This window comes from Pteronotus mesoamericanus, unplaced genomic scaffold (genome assembly GCF_021234165.1).
Source record: "Pteronotus mesoamericanus isolate MK-2021 breed Mesoamerican mustached bat unplaced genomic scaffold, CSHL_Meso_final contig_182, whole genome shotgun sequence".
Lineage (NCBI taxonomy): Eukaryota > Metazoa > Chordata > Mammalia > Chiroptera > Mormoopidae > Pteronotus > Pteronotus mesoamericanus.
In genome coordinates, this window is record NW_026555078.1 from 17,839,281 (window position 1) to 17,863,650 (window position 24,370).

The 24,370-nt window shown below is 40.3% G+C and overlaps 1 protein-coding gene across 2 annotated transcripts in view; it reads left to right on the top strand.

The window, feature by feature from the left end:
* Positions 1–24,370, top strand: part of AREL1 (apoptosis resistant E3 ubiquitin protein ligase 1) — a 37,858-nt gene that overhangs the window by 4,808 nt on the left and 8,680 nt on the right. The window contains exons 2-11 of one of the 2 annotated variants that reach the window (XM_054567270.1): positions 8,082–8,397; positions 13,413–13,473; positions 14,368–14,564; positions 15,507–15,744; positions 19,674–19,843; positions 20,075–20,255; positions 20,440–20,687; positions 22,182–22,259; positions 22,924–23,065; positions 23,195–23,316. In XM_054567270.1, the coding sequence (XP_054423245.1) occupies positions 13,458–13,473; positions 14,368–14,564; positions 15,507–15,744; positions 19,674–19,843; positions 20,075–20,255; positions 20,440–20,687; positions 22,182–22,259; positions 22,924–23,065; positions 23,195–23,316 (1,392 nt within the window). In that variant the 5' untranslated portion in view covers positions 8,082–8,397; positions 13,413–13,457. Of the gene's footprint in view, positions 1–8,081; positions 8,398–13,412; positions 13,474–14,367; positions 14,595–15,506; positions 15,745–19,673; positions 19,844–20,074; positions 20,256–20,439; positions 20,688–22,181; positions 22,260–22,923; positions 23,066–23,194; positions 23,317–24,370 lie in introns of both variants that reach the window. The other variant, XM_054567269.1, reaches the window with a different exon arrangement.

A 24,370-nucleotide genomic window follows, 5' to 3' on the forward strand; every position in this document is an offset into this window, starting at 1 on the left:
AGGTCAGGGACTGTCTTACTCATTTTGGAACCCCCAAGGTCAACATACTGCTTGTCCTATGGTTCTTAATGCACATTTGAAGAAGTTAACACATTCTTGTTTTGGTAATGTTGTTTATTAGGCCAACAGGAGTTTTGTTTTGAGTACCTTAAGTGTTATTTCTTCTTTAAATTGAGCCATTTGAGGTTGCCATTTCTGTGACTAGTTGACTTTGTCTTCCTGGAGTCTTAAAGAACTATAGAATGCTCATTTAAGGTTGCTCTTCCTTCTCATTATATAAGTAATTTATGTTCCTTAGAGATAAGAATAGAATCGAAAGTAGTGGATGGTGGTAGAAGTAGAAATTTTGTTAGCTTTTACGTATATGTGTGACAATTCCAGTTCCACCCGCCCTGGCCTGTGGATCTGGCCGTTTGCCTGTCATTTCAGGCAGAGTTAATGAAATAACAACTTCCTAGACTTATTGAGGGAGACGGCTTGTCAGATTCAGAAAATTAGTTTTAAAATTTTTCTGTTATAGCCAAGATTCAGTGGCCCAGGCTCACTTAAGCATAAAAGCTGCCACGGTATGGGAACACAGGGGCCTGTCCTAAATCTGTGGATCAGGCATGGTAGAGTAGGTTTGGTAAATAGACAAAAACACCAGGATAGAGGAAACTGTAAATAGAGGTTGCTGTTTTCTTGATTAGGCTAATGACAGGGGCATAGATAAGCCCTTTTTCTACTTTTCTTTTCCTCCAGATATCTCACAAAGTTACAAAACGAGCAATGATTAAATTGTCATTTCTCCCTGTTTTACTCACATTAGAATCCCTTTTTCTACTTTCTCTGAACTGCTGAGAATGGCAAACTGTATTCCAGGGATGCAGTTGAATCTCAACTATGCTTTCATGTATACTGTTAATTTCATTTTGAGTCTGAAATGTACATTTTGAGTCTAAAAATTTACTATTATCTTGGTGAACCTAATGTTTAAAGCCTAAATTTTCTTTTAACCAGTCAGTGATAACTTTTCCAGCCTCCTGTCAGGTTAGAGTGACTTAATATGGTGAGAATGATCTTATAAAAGCTTCTCTTTAAAACCAGAAGGGTAAGTAGTTCATTGTCCCTGGCTTAACTTGAAAGGTGCATGCTCTGAGTTTTGGAATTTTGTTGTTGTTTTAAGAACCAGCATCAGGGGTCCAAAGGTTTTATGTCAGTTTGAGGAGAATTGAGGGACTAAAACTCTGGCCAAATTTAGAAATACAGTACCATTTATTAGGTTGAAAAGGGGAAAAATCTGTTAAAAGATAAGTCTTTCCAAATTCTAAAATAGACTTAAATAGTGCTTGGTAATGTAGAGATTGAATTTGAAAGAAACAACGGGATAATAAAACTGAGTAACTAATTATGAGATAAATGGAATGCAATAGTTTTAAAACTCCTGTTAAAATTTTTTAGAAGAACCCTGGCCAGCGTGTCTCAGTTGGTTGGAGCGTCATCCTGTAACTGAAAGGTGGTGGGTTTGATTCCCGGTCAGGGCCCATGCTTGGGTTGCAGGTTCAATCCCCAGTCTGGGCGCATCTGATTCCCATCTGGGGGCATTCAGGAGGCAACCAATCGATGTTTCTCTCTCTCCTTCCTTTCTCTCTAAAAGCAATGAACAAAATGTGAAGTGAGGATTAAAAAATTTTTGTTTTGAGAAGAGGCTGTCTTTTATGAAACTTTTAGATAAAACTTCTAGAAGAAAACTGAACAAAATCTTTGTGACCTTTAGTTAAGCAAAGATTTTAAAAAGAAATATGCAAAAAACACAAAAACTATAAAAGAAAAAAATCAATAAGTTGGATATCAGCAAATTAAAAACTTTTACTCTTGTTTTTTAATCCTCACCCAAGAATACGTGTGAATTGAACAACAATCTTTTGATGTCCGGGACAGTGCTCCAACCTACCGAGCTCCATGGCCAGGGCAAAACTTTTGCTCTTTTTAAACAACAGTGTTAAGAAAATGAAAAAACAAGCCGCAGGGAATATTTGCCAAACATATATCTAGTAAAGGACTTGTATTTAGCATATATAAAGAAGTCTTAAAAGAAGACAAACAGCTCAATTTTTAAGAACGGCAAAAGATTTGGATCCCAGAGAAGGCTCACAATAGCCAAAAAGCACATAAAAGATACTCAATATTGTGAGTCCTTAAGGAAATGCAAATTAAAACCACAAAGAGAAACCACTGCACACCTATTATAATAGGTAAGATATAAAAGGTTGACAGCGCCCTTGCTGGCGGATGTTGGTAGCTGGAGCTCATACATTGCTGGTGGAAGTACAAGGTGGTGCAGCCACTCTGGAATACAGCCAGGCAGTTTCTTGTAGGTAAAGCAGTATATACTTATCATAGGACGAAGCAGTCCCACTCTTTATTATTTCCCCAAGAAAAATGAAAACATGTTCACACAAAGACTTGTACTTGGATATTCATAGGGGCTTTATCCATAATAGCCTCAACCTAGATGGAACCCAGATGTCCTTCGGCTGAATAAACAAATGCATGGATAAACAAATTGTTACATGTCCATTTAATGGACTACTACACGACAATATAGAGGAACACACCACTGATATGACATGTAACAACATGTGCAATCTAAAAATCACTATGTCAAGTGCAAAAAATGCCACACGTAAAAGAGTAAACCAGTTAGTCCCTCAGGTACACCCAGTGCCAGCTTCCGCCTTTATTGAACGTTGGGCTCCAGTGGTCTGGGCTCAAACCACCCTCAGTCCTGGCAACCCAGAAGCTTGGTTTGCACATAGAGGCGCATCTCTCCAGGCACTCTGGAGTGCCACAGCACCTGGGTCTAGTTTCCAGTCTCACCCAGTCCTCCTTTCCCTCATGGTCCACGTCTTGTTCCCAAGAGCAGCTGAATTCCTTCCTTTTCTCAGTGAATCTCCAATTTTATGTCTGAGGTAACTGAAGGGACATTACATAGCTTAGCAGTCAGTAGTGAGATTCACACGCTTGACCACTGTGCTTAGATCAGTCACTCTAGCTTAGCTCCAGGTGGTCTTTCTCAACACAGTGCATTCATAATGCTCAGCTTTTTGTCACTCCCTTTCTTGACTCAGTATTCTTATGTTCGTTCTGCCTCGGATACTAGTCTTTTCCTTTTTTCTGCCTTACAAATGCTTACTCATTCTTAAATAACAGCTATATTATTTCTCCTGTGAAGACCTGCCCACTGTCTCCGGCAGAGTCACCTCCCCTTCCTTTGCCCACTATACATTGTTTATTCCTCTTTTATCGTACATGCCACATTGTATTGGCCATCTCCCACCCGTTCCTATTTATCTTTGTGACTTCAGCTTTTGGCATGCAGTCTGGCGTACAGCGAATGCTCAAGGAATAAGAAATGAACGAACGATACAGAAGAACCTAAAGATATTGGTAGTCATTGGGGGAGCATAGCAGAAAATACAGTTCTATGTAAAATGTGAGTGTAGGGGATGGGCGGTAATAGACTAGAAGTTGGGGAGGGGGGGTTTAATGCTTTCCAGACTTCTCAGCTCAGGCACCTCTAGTGGTAGAGGGTGGTGGGTATGGAACCCCTTGGGGTTGGGAGCAAAGCCCCAAGCAGCCCTTTTGCTTCAAGCACAAAATAACTGAATATTTTTAACATATGCATGTTTTATCTTTAGAAATTCATGCATATTTTGCATCCTATTTTATTATCTGTGAATTTGTTTTAACACGAAAATACTTCTTCTCCTCACCTACCTCATTTTCTAGTAACTAAATGCTGCAGGAACATGTGTCATTTCTCCTCTGGCTTCTAGCACATTCTGGCATGCTCCAGTGCCCAAATCTGGAAAGCATGGAATGGGGTTATAGTCTAATATGGCACACTCGAGCTTTCTGCGATTTGGGGATTGTCTCCTCAGGAGTATTATGTCATGGAACCGAGGAGGGTGAGCTCATCCTGCTCTGACTAACGCGGCTGTTCCTGGAAGGCTGCAGTCAGTTGGAGGCACCTCATTACCAGATCACTGGGGACTAGCTGGAGAGAGTTCACAGAAGACCCACAGGAATGATTAAGAGACTGGAGGGGCTGACTGATGAGGAAAGAATATAAATGAAAACTGTATAACTTGGCTGAACCAAGATAGCAGGAATATACAACTATGTAAATATCCCAAGAGTATAAACTTGATGGAGGAGGGCAGTCTTTTATGGTGGGATTTTGGGGTGAGGAGCATTAACCAAGGGTGGAATTAAGCAAAGGAAAATGTAAATTAATAATCTGAAGCGCCCTAGCTGGGTGGCTCATTTGGTTGGAGCATCGTCTTGTACTCCGGGTCCGATCCCCGGTGTGGGCACCTACCTAGGTTGCGGGTTTGATCTCCTGCTGGGGTGCCTGCTGGAGGTGATTGATCGATGTTTCTCTCTCACATGGATGTTTCTCCTTCTCTCTCTCTAAAGTCAATACATATATCTTCAGGTGAGGATTAAAAAAATAGAATAATTTAGTATCTGGTGGCACACTTTATTTCTTGGAACCTCCTTAGTTAGACCACTAACCTACGGGCCTTTTGCTAATTGAATGATTTGTTTTTTTAATTTGATTTCCCTGGACTCGTGGGTAGTGCTTCTGTGCCGAGAATGCTGGAGACTACATCTTGCTCAAGTCTACGTTTGTCCTGTCTTGTTTCGTGGAACCCAGTGGGTGTTACTTGGAACTCCTGTGTGCTGCCACTGCCTCTTCATTCCCCACAGTTCTAAGTGGACTTTCATATTTTTTTTTCCCACAGCTTTTTAGAATAGTGCTTTAAAAGTAGAGAGTGAGTTGGTGATATACCTTGTGATACTTTTAGAAACCTGGCTGTAGTATTTGGTTCCTGAGGGTGCTGGTTTTAGGAAGTTACAGCCTTGGTGAAATGCAGGCATGTTGGTATGAAACACATACTTTGGGAAATGATTGTATAAAATTCCTACTTGGGGTGTGAGAGGCATAAAACTTTTAAATAACAGTTGAAAATAGCCAGGAGAAATATTTGCAAAATGTTGCTCTTAAGTGGGAATAGTAGAACTGGAAGAAAATGATTTGATGCTTTTTTGATTTATAAAAATGAGTTCATAAGGAAGACCTCTACTCCAGAGATGGGTGAACTTTTTTTGTAAAGGGTCAGATAGGAAAACTTTGTCGGCCATACGTCTCTGCTGCAACTACTTGATTCTGCTGTTGTAGTGCAAAAGCAGTCAGGCCATATGTAAACGAATGAACTTGGCTGTGTTCATTTTTCTTTACAAAACTTTTTTTTTTTTTTTAAACAAACACAGGCAGCTGTCTGGATTTGGCCGGGAGGCCGTAGTTTGCCAACCCCTGCACTGGACCCCTTGCTCCCCAGCGCTTGATCTGCAGACCAGCACCATCAGCATTATCTATGAGCCTGTTAGAGATGCGGATTATTGGGTTGGTCCCTTCTCAGGCCCACTGCTCTAGAGTCTAGACCATGCTTGTCAAATTCTAATGTGCATTTTAATGTGCATAGAAATCACCTGGGAGTCTTGTGAAAGTACACGCTCTGAGACAGACTTTGAGCATCATACTAGCCACTGGGAGGCCAAGATGATTAAGACCTAGTCAGTTTCCTCAGGAAGCCCACAATCCATTAGGACAGACCACTGTATAAACAAATAATTACAATATAGTCTAATAAATGCTGTAATAGAGGCGTCTTCAGAATAGGAGTATTACAAAGAAGGAAGTGCTTAGTTCTGCTCAGAGGGGCCTGGGAGCTGGACCAGGAGAGGAGGTGGTGCTTGAGTCGAGTCGTGAAGCTCATTAGAGACACTGAAGCTTTGGGAGCAGTGGATCGGGGGCTGGTAAATATGGTAGTCCATGGTGGGGCCCAGTAAAGATAATAGAACTAGGAGTTATTTGGTTTAATAATCAAATAGCTAATCACAGGGTTGGAGGCGCACTAAGATCACAATTAACAGAAATAAAAGTTTAGTACATTCTATAATCTTTAGCTAATTTTTTAAGTGTTTTCTTATTTGAAAAAGGACATCTTGCCTGTTCTTCCCCTTTGCAGAAAGAGAAGTGTTCTCCACAATTAGAAACTTTTTATATGTTCTTGCATCATTAAGAATTTGGAAAACACTAAATGCAGAGGTAGAAAATAAAAATAATTTATAATTCCATGCATCAAGAGATGACCGCTGTTAACATTTTTGAGTTGTTCCTTCCAGTCCTCTTTATGTAATGTCATATTTTTAAAAATGGGCTCACGCAATGTAAATAATTTTTTGCTTGCTTTTTCATTTAACATTTTATTTGTGAGCAATTCCTTGTGTTGTTATTCTTTAAAAGTGTCATTTTAAAAAATGCTTATATAGCATTCTAATGGTTCTCTTATAGTTTATGTAACTCATCTCTTGTTTGCAGATCCTTTAAGCTGGTTCCAATTGCTCGTTGACCCACGTTTTGGCTCATGTACTTGGCAAGTCTATCACCATATTTTAAAATAAATACATATACGCGTACTTATTTATCTTTAATTATAAAAGTTTGCCAACTTGTTTGATGTGCTGGCCTTTACTCATTTTGTTCTTGTGCTTTTATTAGCATTTTATGTTTTCTTTCTTGATTTCCCATGGTAAAGAGGCCATAGAGTATTCATTGAAAACATGAATTCAGGGTGCAGGTTGTCCGGGTTTTGACTCAACTTGACTACTTAGTTGTGTGTAACCTTGAGAAAGTGCCTCAGTTTCCTTATCTGTAAAATAGGGATAATTACATCTTTCTTTCTTGGAGTCGTGAGTTAATACATATGAAGTACCAAGAATAGTTCCTGCCATATATTGGGTTGGCCAAAAAGTTCTTTTTTCTTTCTTTCTTTTTTTTTTCCCGTACGATGGCTCTAGTAGCGCTTAGTTGTCTTTAACTTCATTCAAAACAATTTTGTTAGATTGTGTTGTGACAGCTGTCATGTCAGTGTGCATTAAAAAAATCAAAATTGGAGAATTTTTGTGTGGTCATTTTAATATTGAGGACTGGAAGAAAATAAGGAGCATATTTGGCATATTATGCTTCATTATTTCAAGAAAGGTAAGAACACAACTGAATCACAAAAAAAGATTTGTACAGTGCATGGAGAAGGTACTGTGACTGATCGAAAGTGTCAAAAGTGGTTTGCAAAGTTTCTTGCTGGAGATTTCTTGCTGGATGATGCTCTACAGTCAGGTAGACCAGTTGAAGTTGATAGCGATCAAATCAAGACATTAATTGAGAACAATCAATTCTCAAACAATGTTCTACCGTGTGGGAGATAGCTGACATTCTCAAAATATCCAGATCAATAAAGTTATTGGTGAAAATGAAAAATGTATCTTTTAATTTATGGAAAAAAACTAAACAGACTTATTTGCCAACCCAATAGAAAGAGACTATGTCTTTTCACTTAGTGATTAGTAGGTGCTTCTCATTTGTTTTATGGTGATTATTTGTATATGCTTCACAATAACCTTCTTTCTGCTACATTAGTTCATGATTATCTTTGAGTGACAGACTTAATTTACTGAACTTTATTACTTAGTGACTTTATCGTGAAAGTTCAGAGCCCCCCCCCCCCGCCGCCCTTACTCACAGTAGCAAACTCTACTGTTTGAAAGGTAAGATCAGCATTCTTTAACCAGGTCTGGGAAATACATGGGGAGGCCCTCTGTAACCTGTCCCCTTGGTCTCATTTCTCTTCACCTTGTTGCCAGACCTTGTGCTCCAGCCCCATCAAACTGAAAGTGGGCATGTGGCTGTGCGAGGCTCACTCTGAATCTGTGCTCTAGTTTGCTTCTACTGAAGGTCTGGAATCAACTGTAGTGGTGGAGCTTCCTTCTGGGAGTAACACAGAGCAATGAGGTTGCCACTTGACTTTTCTTGTGGAGTTTTAATTGGGAGAACTTGGTCAGAGTTTACCTGCCCTTGGTTATTTTTAGCATCTCAGGGTTTCCACTGCCTGCTCTGCCTCCTCTTTTTTTGTCCTCTGGGGATTCTTTTTCAGAAATAAAAATCTATTCCACCAACCTTTTTTTCTCCGTAGGATTGGATCCTGAGACAGAATAGATGCATCCTTTGGCAGCTGATTGCACCTTCCACTAGAGACAGCAGCCCAGGGATGAAATATTTTGGGGTTCTATTTCTTCATTCTGGAAGCCATCCAGTTTGTTCCAGAAACATTGATCATCTCCTTCCTTGACATACCCTTAATGAAAGTCTGATGGACAGACACTTTTTGTTGACCTTTTGGCTGTGTTCTCTCATGTGGGAGTTGAAGACAAGGTGAAAGGGCCAAGTTACCTGCTCTGGTGAATAGGAGCGCTCCACTTGGTTCTTGGAACATGGGCCCTCGTTTAAAGGTAAGGCAATTAGTTAAGAATCACTTGTTTCTGGGATGCAGAACATGAACTCAGGGACCAGTTCCTATACCTTTTCAGCAAACAAAAACTGTTGAAGTACACAGTTGCAATTACTTGGCTCTTGGCAGAGTGTCTTTGACTATAAAGAAATCAATTCTCCATTTCTGGGAAATGACTTTGCACAACTAATCTTCAATGTTAGGGCTAAAATTTATTTGATGTAATTATGAATCTTTCTACTCCAAAAAAAGCAAAGTGTTTTAGAATATGTATATCAATCTACTTTCTAACATTCCCCCGAGAAAGGTATTTTCAAGTATTTCCCCTCGTCTTCTGCTTTTGTAGGTAATGTGAGCCAAAGTGCTATAGTGTTAAGCAACTTGCTGGGGATCTTTTAGTAAGCAAGTGATATTTCTGCATTAGATAATTGGTACCACATTCCATTTTCCTCTGTCATGCTTTATTTTTATTTCAAAAGATTTAAAAGGGGGCCGTAAGCATTTATCTTTCTAATTTTAGCCTCATGGTAAGATTTTCACAGCAAGATTGGATAATGTTCTTTATATCTTTTTTAAAACCTTTTTTCTTAAATCTCCTCTCTTCAGAAATACTCCACTATACCTGTGTTTCCATTCTTTTTTATTATTTAGTATTGTATGAGGTTAAGAATGTTGGGATTCAGAGGGACATGGACTTGAGTCTCAGCTCTGTCACTTAACCAGCTGGAAGATGTTCAGCAAGTTAACTTTTCTAAGTCCAGCTTTTTAAAAAAGAATCTGTAAAATGAGAATAATAATGCTTACTTTACCAAGGTTTTATGGTGACAACTATGTAAGCTAACATGTAAAACACTTAATGCAGTGTTTGGCCCATTGTAAGTGGATCAGTAAGGGGGTGTATGTTATTGGCATGTAATAACTAAGAGTATGCAGGTTATTACATACTACTCTTATTCTGCCAGCTTAGGGTATCACAGTTTGCTGAATTGTATAAGAGCAAGAATGCTAAAGAGAGGAATTTGAAAACAAAGTATTCACATAGTTGAACTGCAAGAAGTAGTATGGCAGAGGCTTAACATACTGCTTCTTTGCGCTTGAATTAGACTCGGGAAGAGTTCCGAAATCACTTGATGAAGAAGTGTGAGCAGCAGAAAGTGGAGGCTGCTATTGAAACTTGTTGAAAAAGAAAAGCTCAAGATGAGGAAAATAGGAGAGGAAGATAGGACCATAAAACTGGATACCATGCCATCCATGAGAACTCATTACTCTAGGCATAGCTATTTGATTCATGCTTGTAGCACTGAAGGAAATGGGGAACTTTCGGTCTGAATATGGCAGTATATTCACTTGGCCCTGGCTCAAATGGATATACTGCTAATTAGGGAAGTCTTATTAAAGCTACATTTAAAATGGAAGTCCTCACTGGAAAATTCCTGATCCCTAGACATTCTGGACAAAGAAAAAAACAAACATTTGACCCTATTCATTCAGATGTTTTACTCATATTTATTGCAATTACTATATGCAGTCATGTTGGATGCTGTGGAGAATTTTTAACACTAGTCTTTCCCTCATACTGTTTCTCACCCCGACATGGAAAATAAAACAAACAGGGACTAAAAGAGAACATAAGTGGTATAAAGGAATTCAGAGAAGATCAGGAGTTTTTAAATAGAGGATCAGGGAAGATTTTAGGAGATAGGGTTTTCCCTAAATTTTAGGGTTAGGAGATACTTCATGGATAGAGACTGAGATGGGGGAGGATAGTTTAGGCAGAGGAAATGACTTCGGCAAAGGCACGGAGATGGGGCATTTGAGAGCTCCTGTGTAAAAGTGTGGAGGATCTGATTTGGATAGATGAGAGATTTTCAACCTTTTTCATCTCATGGCACACATAAACTAATTACTAATATTCTGCAGCACACCAGAAAATATATTTTTGCCAATGAGGGGAGAAAAGATATTAATTTTGATTTATTCACATAGTTCTGGTTGTGTTGGCTGTTGTCATTTTTTTATTTGACAGTCTAAAGGAAAAGAGGTCAGTGCCTCTCACTAAATAGTCAGGTATCGCATGTTTTACAAATTCTCGCGGCTCCCTGGTTGAAAATTGCTGGGATAGATCATAGGATGAATAAGGTATTGTGGGCGATGGCGCCAAGGAGCATGCCATAGGGTGGGGCAGGAGCAGAGACAGCGCTGAGAGGGCATGACAGGGCCAGTAAGAGGACCGGAAATGCCTACAGGAGAGGTAACATCTAGAATAAAAGTGATTTGAGGGGTCACCCTAAAAGGATACTCTATACTCAATGACAGGGATAGAGCGGCTTTGTGACAGCATTCAGGAAGAACCAGAAAAGGGAGAACGTAAGTTCAGAGGGTGACCATGGGCAAAATAGGCAGATGGGGAGATACTGTTGAGGAGGTTCTTGAGAGAAGTAGGCTTTTTGGTAAAGGTCAAATCAATGAGTGATGAGTTGACAGAGCTAACTCCCTGGTCACAAGGAGGTTTTAAGAAGAGTTATTTGGAAAAAAGTAGTAACTGGTATGCCGAGTTTTAAATAATAAAGGGAAAGGGAATGGAAATGTAGAATTGACCTATTGGAAAAAGTCTAGTTTATCCAGATCAGCGGGGATGATTTGGTTGAGAAATAAATGAGTGGGGCAAAAATGGACAAGGACTCAACAAGGTCAAGTTCATTACTTCCAGCCGCATGAGGACTAAGACTGTGGCTGTTCTACACGGTATTTGTTGGATGGATTATTTTACGATGAATTTCTAACTTTATTATAAGAATTTTCAGACATAAAATTGGAGTAGTATAAAGAACTCCCATATAAACAGAAGTTTTTAGTACAGTAAGAAGCCATGCCTTTTATAATTCTGGTGCATTTCCCATCCAAGTGTGGGGCCGATAGAGAGGGTCCCAAGTCTCTTATTGGCTCTGAAGCAAAGGAGTAGCAATACTACTACTATTAATAATTATAATAATAATTGAAACTGAGAACTCACTATGTGTCAGGCACTGTTACAGGCTGTTTATATGTGTTAATTTATTTAATCTTTACAACATCCCTATTAGATACACACAGATATTATCTTCATATGATTGATAAAGAAACTGGCACTCTATAGAGAGGTTAAAGAATTTGTCCCGTGGCACACTGTCAGTGGCAGAGAATGGATTTGAACCCAGGCAGTCTAGCTGTGGAGTCCATGCCCTCATCCTTTGAACTACACTGTTTTATACACTGTTTGATTTTATAGTCTTGATAGCAGTGGGGAGTATATTGAAGTCCTGTCACACTAAAGGAGATGGTGCCATAGAAATTATTAAATCTCAACTCTTTATATAGCAGTGAAGCCTAGGCAGGTCACACAGTTACAGCCCTGGAACTAGGCTCCAGGCTGCTTCTTTCAGAAAAGGTTGTAGTTGTCAGAGATAGTACATAGAAATTTTCCCAGCCCATGTGACGTGTTCCATAAATTTGGCATTGCTCTTACTCCATCAAGAAGCAAGAGACCTGAGACCATAAATTCTATAACATAAACCACATACACTTCATTTTCTGCCAAATGTTATTATTTTGCTGAGGACTAGAAGTTTCCCACCCAGGATCAGATTGGATGGCATCTAACTGAGGGAGTACCTAAAGCAGTTAAACTGCCAGTTTTGGCCCAAGTCATCTAGCACATCTTGTAGAGTGCAGACAGATGCTTTTTTGAGAGATGGTAGCAACTTTTTAGCATAGCGTCCCAGGAGATGAATACTTATTTGGGAAGGAGGCTCAATAATTGTGATCCCAAATTTTGGGTCTGTATATTGTCTCTTTGTAATAGACGCTTTTGGGAGCAGCTTAATCCATGTGTACTGATAATTCCGATGTTCCCTTTTCTGGTAGGACTTTAGTCTCAACAGAGATTTCTATGAAACTTGACATGGCCATTCCTCAAATCACCTATTCTCCTTGGATTCTGTTGGGTATATTGTTATCAAAGGAATTAATACAATTTTCTATCTCCTAAAACTTTTTTCATACAAGCAGACATAAAAGCATACCCTCTTGAAAAAAAAAAGTTGCTTTGGTTCCTCCCAAATCTGAGCGTATAAATTTCTGGCTGTCTTGTCTCTAAAGTAGCATTCTAGTGCTGATAAAAGGTTCTGGATTGAGAAAATATTGATAATCTTAATATATATTGACCCTAAAAGAAGGAGTGAATTCAGGGCCTTGTAGAGTAGGGAGCACATATAGTTTATAAGTTAAGGTCAAAACTCAGTGATAAGATACGAACATCAGTGTATATTGCATTTTTTTCTTGGCAGTACCTTGGGCGGTTCAAGTGAGTAATGACGACTGAAGTCTTATTTTGGAAACAAGTTTAATAACAGTGAAAGTTTACCCTCAAACCCTAGCCTCCGTGTGAAGTGTTGTGACCTTGGTAGGCATCTCTTAGGATGAGAAGTGCAGTCTTCTCCTTTGGTTCCTCTCCTTGGCCTTTCTGCTGAGTGCATCTTCCGTAGGGCCCATTAGTTTACTTGATTGGTAACAGCAAAAAATGACTTCTCTTAACATGCCCACTGCTTGTTATTGGAATGACCCAGAGTTCATTTTAATTATGTAATGTCAACATGATGATAATAATACTTGCTTTTAAAAATCCACATTTTTATATAACTGTTTCTACTTAGATGAATTACTTCCAGAAGGCAAATAAAGGGGGAAAGTGACTCCATTCTCCTCTTTGCTTGTGCTAATTAGCACCAATTTGCATTGGGGAGGGAAACTATCTTGGGGCTGTGGCTCTAAGAAGATGAAAGCCATGTTATTACATTTTGTAATTAGCAATAAAGCAAGTGGCTCTTTGTGGTATTCCTAGGGTGGTCGGTAGATTAGAAGTCTTTAGGGGGAATGATGCAGGCTCTGTTTGTCTGAAATATGTCATAGGGCACCTGTCAAGCTGCAATGGCTGTAAGAAAGAGTTGGAGAATAAACTAAACACGTTTTCTTTTGCAGTTGCAGCTGTGATCCTTGGCTATCTGTTGGCATTGAAGGGACCTGATGTTTTACGTTATTGGTATGTTATGGAAAGAGCTCTATTATCTTTCTTGGGGATGCTTACATCCTTTTTGCCTCCCTGTCTATCCTCTTTACCCTTGAAAATAGACTTGGACATAATCCCAGTTGTGCCGGAAAGTACCTTCACAGAGTTGGCAGTGGAATTCATTCATTTGGGAAATATTTATTGAGTAATTATAGTCAGTGCCAGACACTGTTTCCTGCCGAGTTGAAGTTGGATAAGGCAGAAATCTGCCAAGAAGTTCATACCATGAACAATGAGATAGCTGGTCAAGGGGAAGAAAAGTTATAATAGATGAATATACAGGAGTTGAGGGAGCCCAGAAGAGGGAACCCCAAGCTCTAGTGGGGGTTGGGGAGAGCTTTTGCCAAGTGGACAAGGGAAGGGGAAGCTGCCAAATGGCAGGAATAAAATGCACATTCTCTTTATTCTGAGAGAGCCCAGCACCTGCAGGAAGGTGGGGGGCAGGCATGATATGTGGTTTGTGGTATAGACCAAGTGTTGACAAATTTTTTTTAATAAAGGGCTTAAGAGTAAATATTTTCAGCTTCCCAGCCTATACAGTGTCTGCTGCAACTACCAAACTCTTGTTAGTTTAGGGCAAAAGTGGCCCTAGACGATATGTAAATGAATGGTTGGAGCTTCTTTCCAATAAAGCTATTTTAAAAGATAGGCACTGGATGGGATTTGGCCCGAGGACAGATGTATCTGAGTTCTGGTATATAAACTCCTCTCTTTACCCACAGAGGTACACCCAGTGCAGTGTTTCTTTGGAAGTTTTACTATATCTTCCTGACTTCCTTTAATTTTTGAGAAATGACTAGCCCGTTCCATAATGAGAAGCTATAATGTGTAACTGGCAGGTATCTGTGTGTTCTTTCTTTCACACAGGTGGAATCACAGTGTCTGTGGTTGCATTCTTCTTCACAATTAAGTTCCTCTTTGAGCTAGCCGCACGTGTAGTCAGCTTCCTCCAGAATGAGGACCGTGAGCGCCGAGGGGACCGGACTATTTATGACTACGTGCGGGGAAATTACCTGGATCCCCGGTCTTGCAAAGTCTCCTGGGATTGGAAGGACCCCTATGAGGTGGGCCACAGCATGGCCTTCCGAGTGCATGTAAGGGAATGTTTCTGTCTCCATACACATTGGGGTTTCCGAGCGACTTGCTTTCCAGAGCCCAGTCCAGTCTGTTGGTGGCGCTAGCCTGGAATGTTAAAATTTTTCTTTGTTTTTCAGTCTCTCCCAGTAACTTGGGAATTGTTAATATCTGAAGAGTCACGAATTTCTCTGTCATTTTGGTTTAATGGGTGCTTAGCTTTGAAGAAGTGTAAAGCTTAATGTGATTTCTTCAAAATAAGAAAAACATTTTTCAAGAGTGGATAGTGTTATGGATGTAGAGGTCGGCAAACTTGGGCCCAAGCGCTAAATCAGTCTCCTATTTCCGTACATACAGTTCTGTTGGAACACAGGCACACGCATCATCATCCTCCTGTATTGCCTATGGCTGCTTTCATGCTTGAGCAGTTAACCACAATTGAATTGCGGTGTATATCCATAAAGCCAAAAATACTTACTCCCTGGCCCTAGAAAAAGTTTGCCGCCCCCCTGTGATGATTTTACTACAGCATTATGCTTGGCTTGATAACCTGAACGCCCCAAGCCTTGTCTGGGGCTTTAGTTCACTGCTGCCAGCAGTGCCCACGGACTTACCTTTATATTTGGATTAGTAGTGATAACATAACAAAAAGAGGAGGCAGCATTTGTGGTTCAGAAAAGCCAAGTTGAAATTGATTTAATGGTATATCTTACCCCTGTCCTCGAAAATAGGGTAAGAATTTGTTCATGATTTAATGGTTTTCTTTGAATTGTTGAGAGAATTCGTTTCTCCCTGTGTCTGCAGGCCTGTAGGAGGGGGTGGGTACTGGGTTTTACCAGCTTCCTCCTTTCTCCTCACACTCTTCTGAGTTAGATGGCTGATGATGTGCCCCCCCTCTTCACTCATGGGTGCTTCTCCTCTTCCCACTGCAGTTATTCTATAAGAACGGCCAGCCTTTCCCTGCACATCGGCCTGTGGGACTAAGAGTTCACATCTCTCATGTGGAGCTAGCAGTGGAAATTCCAGTGACCCAGGAAGTCCTCCAGGAGCCCAGTTCCAACGTGGTCAAGGTGGCCTTCACTGTACGCAAGGCTGGGCGTTATGAAATCTCCGTGAAACTTGGTGGATTAAATGTGGCCTATAGTCCCTACTACAAGATTTTTCAGCCTGGTATGTTCTTTTTTCTTTTTCTTCTTTCTACCCCTCCCTCCTTTTTTTCCTTTATCTTTGTAATAACACCTTTTTAAAAATAGCAACTTTATCGAGATTTCATTCACATGCCATACATTTCTCCATTTAAAATATACAATTATGGGTCTTTTTCCGCCCTGGCTGGTGTGGCTCAGTGGACTGAGCGCTGGCCTGCTAACTGAAGGGTCGCCAGTTGGGGGTGTGCAAGAGGCAACAGATTGATGTTTCTCTCACACATCAGTGTTTCTCTCCCTCTCTTTCTCTCTCCTTTCCCCTCTCTCTAAAAGCAAATAAATAAAATCTGAAATAAAATATACGATTAATGGTTTTTAAATTCATAGAGTTGTATAACCGTCACCGCATCAATTTTAGAGCATTTTCATCACCCCGCGGTCCTGTACCTGTTAGCAGTCACTTCCCCTTTTCCCCAGACCCCTCAGCCCCAGGCCACCAGGAATCTACTGCCTCTGGATTTGCTTACTGTGGCTACTGCTCTACTGTTTACATTTCTTATCAGTGTAATCATAACATATGTGGACTTTTGTGACTGGCGTATTTCCCTTAGCAAATATTTCTGAGGTTCATCCATGCTGTAGCATGAATCAGTACTTAATTTCTTTATTTCCAAATAATATTCCATTGTGTGGATATGCCACAGTTTATCTATTCTTCAGTTGACAGACAATTTGGAGGTCTTTGCTTTTGGCTACTCTGCTTAATTCCACTGTGAACATTTGTATGTTTTTGTGTGGACACACATTTTCATGTCTTTAAGAGTAGAATTGCTGGGTCATCAGCCTGTTAAATTCTTAAGGATTAAGTATGTCAGAATAGCAAAAGGGAGATTTTTCTGATTTTTTAAACTTTTTCAAGTAAAACCACCTTGACCCTAATCCCACCCTTGCTGCCAGTGTGCGTTTTACTTCTCTCTGAAGAGCATCTGCTCAAGCTTCTGGTGTCTAAGAATTGAGGCCTCTATCTCTACTGTCTTCCCCTTAGTGTCCTTATGCCAGATAGCAAATGCTCAGTGACTTTGAAGCCTAAAAGCATGACCCTTGGCTCCTGCTTCTGAAGTGTATCTGTTGAGCACGTTGGGGTTTTGTCTGCCCTTGTTTCCTGCCTTGGCACCTGCTGAGGGTGTCATTTTGGTGTCTGTAGAAACGGTAGGAACTTGGGAACCTTTGGGGTCAAACCACGAGAGGTGTCTTAAGGAGACTTGTGTATCTTTGCTTGATTAGTCCTCAGTGTTCTTTCTCTTAGAACAGAGGAAGGCTCTGAACAAGGTGGCTCCCGGGCCGGCTCCCTGTCCATGTGTCTCATCCTTTGTTTCGGTGCCTCACTCGTAGACTCCTTTCTACACGGTTATCATTGCCCCGACTGCTTGTCCCTAGTGAAGAGCAGTTCATGTCCTTATACTGTGTACCAGCCCTTTCATTTATTTTATTAGAGGTGATTATGTTTATTACTGTATTTTTTCTGGTACCATTTATCCCCTTTACACCCTTCTTCCCCGCCGCAGTCACCACACTGTTGTCCATGAGTCCTTTTTCTTTTTTGCTCCATCCCTCCACCCCCTACCTGCCGCTCCCCTGCCCCCGCTTAGCTGTCGTCCACTCTCTATTTATGAGTCTGTCTCTGTTTTGCTTGTTAGTTCAGTTTGTTCATGAGATTCCACGTATGAGTGAAATCATATGCTACTTGTCTTTCTCTGACTGGCTTATTTCACTTAGCATAATGTTCTCCAGGTCCATCCATGCTGTTGCAAAGGGTAAAATTTTCTTCTTTTTTATTTTTTTAAATTAAAATTAAACTCTTTATTTTGAGATAATTATAGATTCTTATGCAGTTGTAAGAAATACTACAGAGAGGTCTGGTGTACCCTTGACCCAGTTTTCCTCAATTATATCATCTTACAAATATAGTACAATATCACCGCCAGGTTATTAACATTAATACAGTCAAGAGATGGAACATTTCCATCATCACAAGGATCCTTCATGTTGCCTTTACATAGCCACACCCATTTCTCCTCTCCCACCCACCTATTTCTTAACCCCTGGCAGTCACTAATCTGTTCTTCATTTTTATAAATGTTGTCATTTCAAGAATGTTATATAAATGGAATCATACAGTATATAACCTTTTTGTTACATAAGTTTTTTTACTCGGCAGAATTCCCTGGAGATTCATTCAGGTTGTTGAGTATATCGATAGTTGGTTCCCTTTTATTCCATGTTGTGAATGTACAATAGCTTGTTTAACCATTCTCTAGTTGAAGGACATTTAGGTCTTCTCCAGGTTTTGGCTCTTATGAATAAACCTATGAACATTCATGTACAAGTTTTTATGTGATTATAAGTTTTCATTTCTTTGATATCAATGCCTAGGAATGCAATTGCTGCATCATATGATAGTTGAATGTTTAGTATTTTTAAGAAACGGCTAAGCTCTCTTCAGAGTGTCTGTAGCATTTTACATTCCTATCAGCAATGGATGAATAATCCAGTGTCTTCACATGCTCAGCAACATGTGATATTGTCACTAGTTTTCATTTTAGCCATTCTGCTAAGGGTAGTGGTTTTAATTTGCACTTCCCTAATGGTCAGTGATGTTGAACATCTTTTCATGTGCTGTGTCTTTGCCCATTTTCTAATTAAATTTTTTGATTTTTTTTACTGTTGAGTTTTGGGAGTTCTTTATATCTTCTACATACTAATCCTTTGTTAGATAATGTGGTTTGCAAGTATTTTCTCTTAATCTTTAGCTTTTCTTTTTATCCCCACAACAGGGTCTTTTACAATGCAGAAGTTTTTCATTTTGATGAAGTCAGTTTTATCAATATTTCCTTTTACAGATCATGCTTTCAGTGTCTGAGAGCTCTTTAACTAGTCCTAGATCCTGAAGATTTTCTCTTATTTTTTTCTAAAAGTTACATAGTTTTATATTTCTTAATTAAGGTTATGATCTCTTTTTAGTTTATTCTATATAAGACTTGGGTCAAGGTTTTTTTTTAAGTTTTATTTTATTGCATATAGCTGTTCAGTTGCTCCAGCACCATTTGTTGTGTTGAAAGGCTGTCTTTGTTCTGTTACATTGCTTATACACCTTTGTCAAGGATGAGTTGGGCATGTTTATGGGGACTGTTTCTGCATTCTCTGTTCTGTTCCATTGATCCATGTGTCTATCCCTCCACCAGCACTGCAGTCTTGGTACTATAGCTATATAATTAGTCTTGAAATTGGATGAACTGGCTCTTGCCACTTTACTCTTCTGTTCCAGAATTATTTTAGCTATTCTTGGTCCTTCGCCTTTCTATATACATTTTAGAATAATATTGTCTAAAGCTACAAAAAGTCTTGCTGAGATTTTGATAAGAATTGTGTTAAACCTTTATATCATTTGGGGAGAGATGACATCTTTACTATGTTAAGTGTTCCAATTCATAAACATGAACCATCTCCCCATTTTTTTAGACCTTTTTTATTTCTCTCATCAGTATCTTACTGTTTTCAATATACAAGTCTTGTATATGTTTTGTTAGATTTGTATCTAAGTGTTTAGGGGCTCGTTTGTTTGTTTTGAGATTGCTCAGCACTTAGTCTTAAGGCCCATCTGACACATAGATTTTGAGTGAGACTCTAGGCATTGTGTCTGTAACTCTCAGTTCTGTTTTCTCCAAGTTCTTTTCTCATTTTCAGTGCTTGCAGTGGTTAGGAATTTGTAAAAATGAGTCCCCAGAGTTTATCTGAATTAATCTCTTTGTTTTCCTTCTTTTTCTCTGCCTCTTAATGGTGTTGTTTGTCCCTAGGAATTGGGCAGGGACCTGGCCTGTAGGATTCCCTGACTGAGAGGTCCCTGTGCACTGAAAAGCACCTCTCTAGATGTCATATTCCACTGTCTTATTCCAGGAATGGTGGTTCCTTCCAAGACCAAAATTGTGTGCCATTTTTCTACTCTTGTGTTGACCTGCGGGGAGCCACACACTCTTCAAATAGTGCCCCGAGATGAGTATGACAACCCAACCAACAATTCTATGTCCTTGAGAGACGAGCACAATTACAGCTTGTCCATTTATGAGGTGAGCAGCCTGCCTCCTTTCTCTGTCATCACACCTCTTCTAATTCACTTCCATCTCTCTCCTTCCCCCTGACGTCCATGCTGTCCTCTCTTCATCGGGTGATACCTACCTCATTAGTAATGATGGGACTTAGGTTAGCTCATAGGTGCAAAAGTTCTTTGTGAAGAGTAAGTTAATGTGCAAATAGAGAGAATTATATATGTTTAGTGATTCTTTATTTTCCTCCTATAGCTCGGTCCCCAAGAGGAAGAGCATACTGGTGTCTCATTTGAGAAATCAGTGACATCCAACACGCAAACCTGCCAGGTGTTCTTGCGACTCACCCTGCATTCTCGTGGCTGCTTCCATGCCTGCATTTCATATCAAAATCAGCCAATCAATAACGGTGAATTTGACATTATTGTCTTAAGCGGTGAGTTGGAAGAAAAGCTGTGATTTGTTCTTTGCATGCCTGCACTCTTCTGACTAACCTCAGAAACACTTGCTCTTGGAGTCAAACTTAGCTTAGAGACCTGTGGACCGAAGGTCTAGAGGTAGGTAATTTTTTTCTTCTTCTCCGACTCCTACTCTAAACTTTATTCCTTATTCTGTTTCAGAGAATGAGAAGAATATTGTTGAACGCAATGTGTCCACCTCAGGAGTGAGCATTTACTTCGAGGCTTATCTTTATAATTCTACCAACTGTACCAGCACACCGTGGCACCTGCCACCCATGCACATGAGCTCTTCCCAGCGCCGGCCTTCCACGGCTGTTGAGGAGGAAGATGAAGATTCACCTTCTGAATGTCATACCCCTGAGAAGGTGAAGAAACCGAAGAAGGTGTACTGCTATGTATCACCAAAGGTTAGAACTCCCATTCTTGCCTCAAAATCCCCCTGCTGGAGCCTGCATGTAATTGGTATTTGGTAACAAACCACAAAGTAGACTGAGAACCAGGGCCAAGGTGGTTGACTTGTAGGGTTTCTAGGATACTAAGGCAGGCTACTTACAGTTGAGCAGCAGATTGTGCTACCTCTCCTGCTGCAAACATTTGGTTTGGACTAGATGGAGTCTCTGCCTAGAGATTCAGGGTTGCCTTGGAGCTTTGGAGGACCTGTGGCCTTCTGCCCTTTGGGTGCTTCTGGGAAGATTTTTCAAGACATGGCTCCTAGAGTTTTAAAAAAAGCAACTTTAACCATTAAACATTTCTCATAGTATAAAAATTACTGTTGTCCCCTTGTACTGTTTCAAAACAATCTGGTCTTTCATTCCGTTATTTGTGAAACCACAATAAATGGATGTCACCATCAGGCTACGGAGTCGGAAGAAGAAATTTTGGCGCAGACAAGGAGGTGAACTTCCCAAGGCCCCTGAGCTAAGAGGCGCTTTGTGCTCGGGACTTTCTCCTTGATATTTGTGTTTTGCTTATTTGTTTAAACTGCAGAAAAATAGACCCTTGAAAATCCCATTACATCCCTTTAATCTCATAATGAAAACTGAGTTCCAATTCTATTCTTCTTCAGAACACTTCGCTATGTGCCATTCATCATTTAAAAATCTAGCCTTAATTTGGCCTGGGGAAATGGTAATGAGGGACTGGTGGGTACAGATGAAACAAATTCGGTTATGAATTGGTAATTGTTGAAGCTGGTGATGGGTTCATTGTACTCTTTTCTTCAGTATGTGTGTGAAATTTTCTTTAATGAAGAGTTTTTAAAAATCAAGAAAACGGACCTACTACACATTCAGATAACGGGTTTTTTTAGATTAAAAAATTATGGCATTGTTTTTTCCTTTTTGTAAATGGCATAAAGAGATCCTTCTTTCCTCTTATAGAAGAGATTTTTATGAACTTCTTTGTATGAGACTTCACCCCACTCCCATTACCCTTCTATCCCCCACTCCCTCTTCCCCAGCAAATCCTTGGTGCCATTCAAACAGGGACAAACTGGGTATGGGCCACTGGTGTCCCCTGTCCCTCGACCTGGAGAAAGTCTCTCTGAGCAGCACTGAGCTGAGCAGAAGTAGATTTTGATTGTTTCTAGGTGAAGTGTTCTCTACTCATAAAGTGAAAACCTGAGCTCACGTGTTTACAAATGGCAGTAAGACCAAGTGTTAAGATCATGAAACGTCTCTGTGTGAAACTGCACTCTCAGAGTCACAGTTTTAATTTGCCTATTTGGATGGGGTGATGTTATTGATTTGATTTCAGTACCGACTTAAATTAGCCTTTTTGTCGATAGAGGAAAAAGGTTATCATGAGAAGTGTAGATGGGGACTCGGGTGTTTGAGCGACGAAACCCTAATAGAGCCTTTTTATTTATCTTTCACTTCATTTTCTGCATGTCGCTCCTTCAGCAATTCTCCGTGAAGGAGTTCTACCTGAAGATCATTCCTTGGCGCCTGTACACCTTCCGAGTGTGCCCAGGAACCAAAGTAAGTGGAATCTTACATCTGCTTCATGCTAAGCAGACTTCGGCTCTGGAATAGGTCAGCCTTTTTGTTGTTATCTCCTCATGAAATGGTGTGAAGAATATGGATATCCTAGAAAGACACGTGCTTACAGAGTGAGGAATTTAGAAGCAAGTCAGGATATTTCAACAGTTATCTTTACCAGTAGGACTAGGTTAATGGAGAGGGTGTTGGTAATTTTGCCCCCAGCTTGGTGTTCAGCGTGCTGAAGCTCTTTTAGAGTCAGTATTCTAGTATGTTAGAAAAAAATTTTGGTAACTTTCCTGAGCTTTTAGAATCTAAAGACAAATAACTCTCCTCTATCCAGTTTGCCCTCTCTCTTTAGGTAGGTGCCCTCTCATTTGCTATTTTATATACCCTTACTACTTTTACCCTTTTTACATTCTTTGCTGGAAGGGCTGTAGTGTTGCCTGTGATTCTTAGTAAAGGTAGTCTCTGTGACTCAAATGATTTAAAATAAACTTTGTATTGTAGAGCACTGAGGTGAAAAGCAGGGAGATATGCTCCTGGTCGGGACTCATTTGGAGAAAACAGGCTTTTCGGTGATTGGCACAGCGGGTGGGGATGTGGCTGGTTCTTGCTGGATTTGAGGGTTTTATAGATTAACTCTTTCTCTCCCCTGTGCTAGTTTTCATACCTTGGCCCTGACCCCGTCCACAAGCTCCTTACACTGGTGGTGGATGATGGCATTCAGCCTCCTGTGGAGCTCAGCTGTAAGGAGAGGAACATCCTCGCGGCCACTTTCATCCGCTCCCTCCATAAGAACATCGGTAAAGTTGGGCAGGGGCTTTGATGGGGAAGGCACTGACCCCAGCTTCTGTGGGTGCCCGAGGGCACAGGGGTGGCCTGCACAGATGCCTTGGAATAAGGCTGCAATCATGATGAATCTTGCTCCTCAGGAGGCTCTGAGACCTTTCAGGACAAGGTGAACTTTTTCCAGCGAGAGCTTCGACAGGTACATATGAAAAGACCACATTCCAAAGTCACCCTGAAGGTCAGCAGACATGCCTTGTTGGAATCGGTGAGTGGAGTTTCATCCTTGTCAATAGTTTCAGAGTTTTCCAACTAGAAACTTCTTTTGGTATTTGGTTATGTTCTCCAGGTTATCTTTTTCTTTTTTCTTTTTTTTTTAAAGATTTTATTTAATTATTTTTAGACAGAGGGGAAGGGGGGGAGAGAGGGAGAGAAATATCAATGTGTGGTTGCCTCTTGCATGCCCCCTACTGGGGACCTGGCCTGCAACCCAGGCATGTGCCCTGACTGGGAATCGAACCGGCAGCCCTTTGGTTTGCAGGCTGGCGCACAACCCACTGAGCCACGCCAGCCAAGACGTAGGTGATCTTTTTCATGAAACCCAGATTTCTCTCCTTTTTACGTGTATCTATTAAAGGCTATTCTTCTGTTTGATTATATTAAGTTTGGGGCAGATTTATTGGAGGTATGTTATTGAGGAGAGAGACAGGTTGACACATTGGCTTTAGAATCTGTACTGAACTAGTTCCTGAATAAAGTCATGGAACTCCTATGTAGGGCAGGTGTAAGTAGTCGTCACAGGAGAAAGTTCTTGTTATTGAATCCCTGGACTAGAGAGCTCTTGTTGGATTAAAAGGCAATGATTTTTGTTGTCATTCTGGTCTGATGGAAAAGGAACACCTGATGTGTGTCTGTCTCCACTGCACAGACACTGGCATAGTTCTTACATTCCCCAAGAATGAGCAGGCTTGGTCCCAGTCCCAAATGTGTTTGTGATGTTTGGCTCTGGTCGGTGTGACTGGAAACCCCTTTTCTCAGCCACATTCTCCATGTGGTATGGCTCCCTGTCTGAACCTAGTCTTTGGATAAAGACGTCTAGCAAATAGACTGTACTTAACTGAAAACCAGGACTCCTTGGTTCTCTTGCTGACAGCTTACTAACCTGAGCCATTTTTAGTTCTTTAAGTGTTTTCTCATTAATAAAATGAAAGTTATAAAAAGAAAAACAAGCTTCAAGTTTTCAACAAGGCAATGGTGTAAAGATGAATTAGATTATTTTTTTAAAACTTTAAATTTGTTTTGGCGCTACATGCATTTAAAAT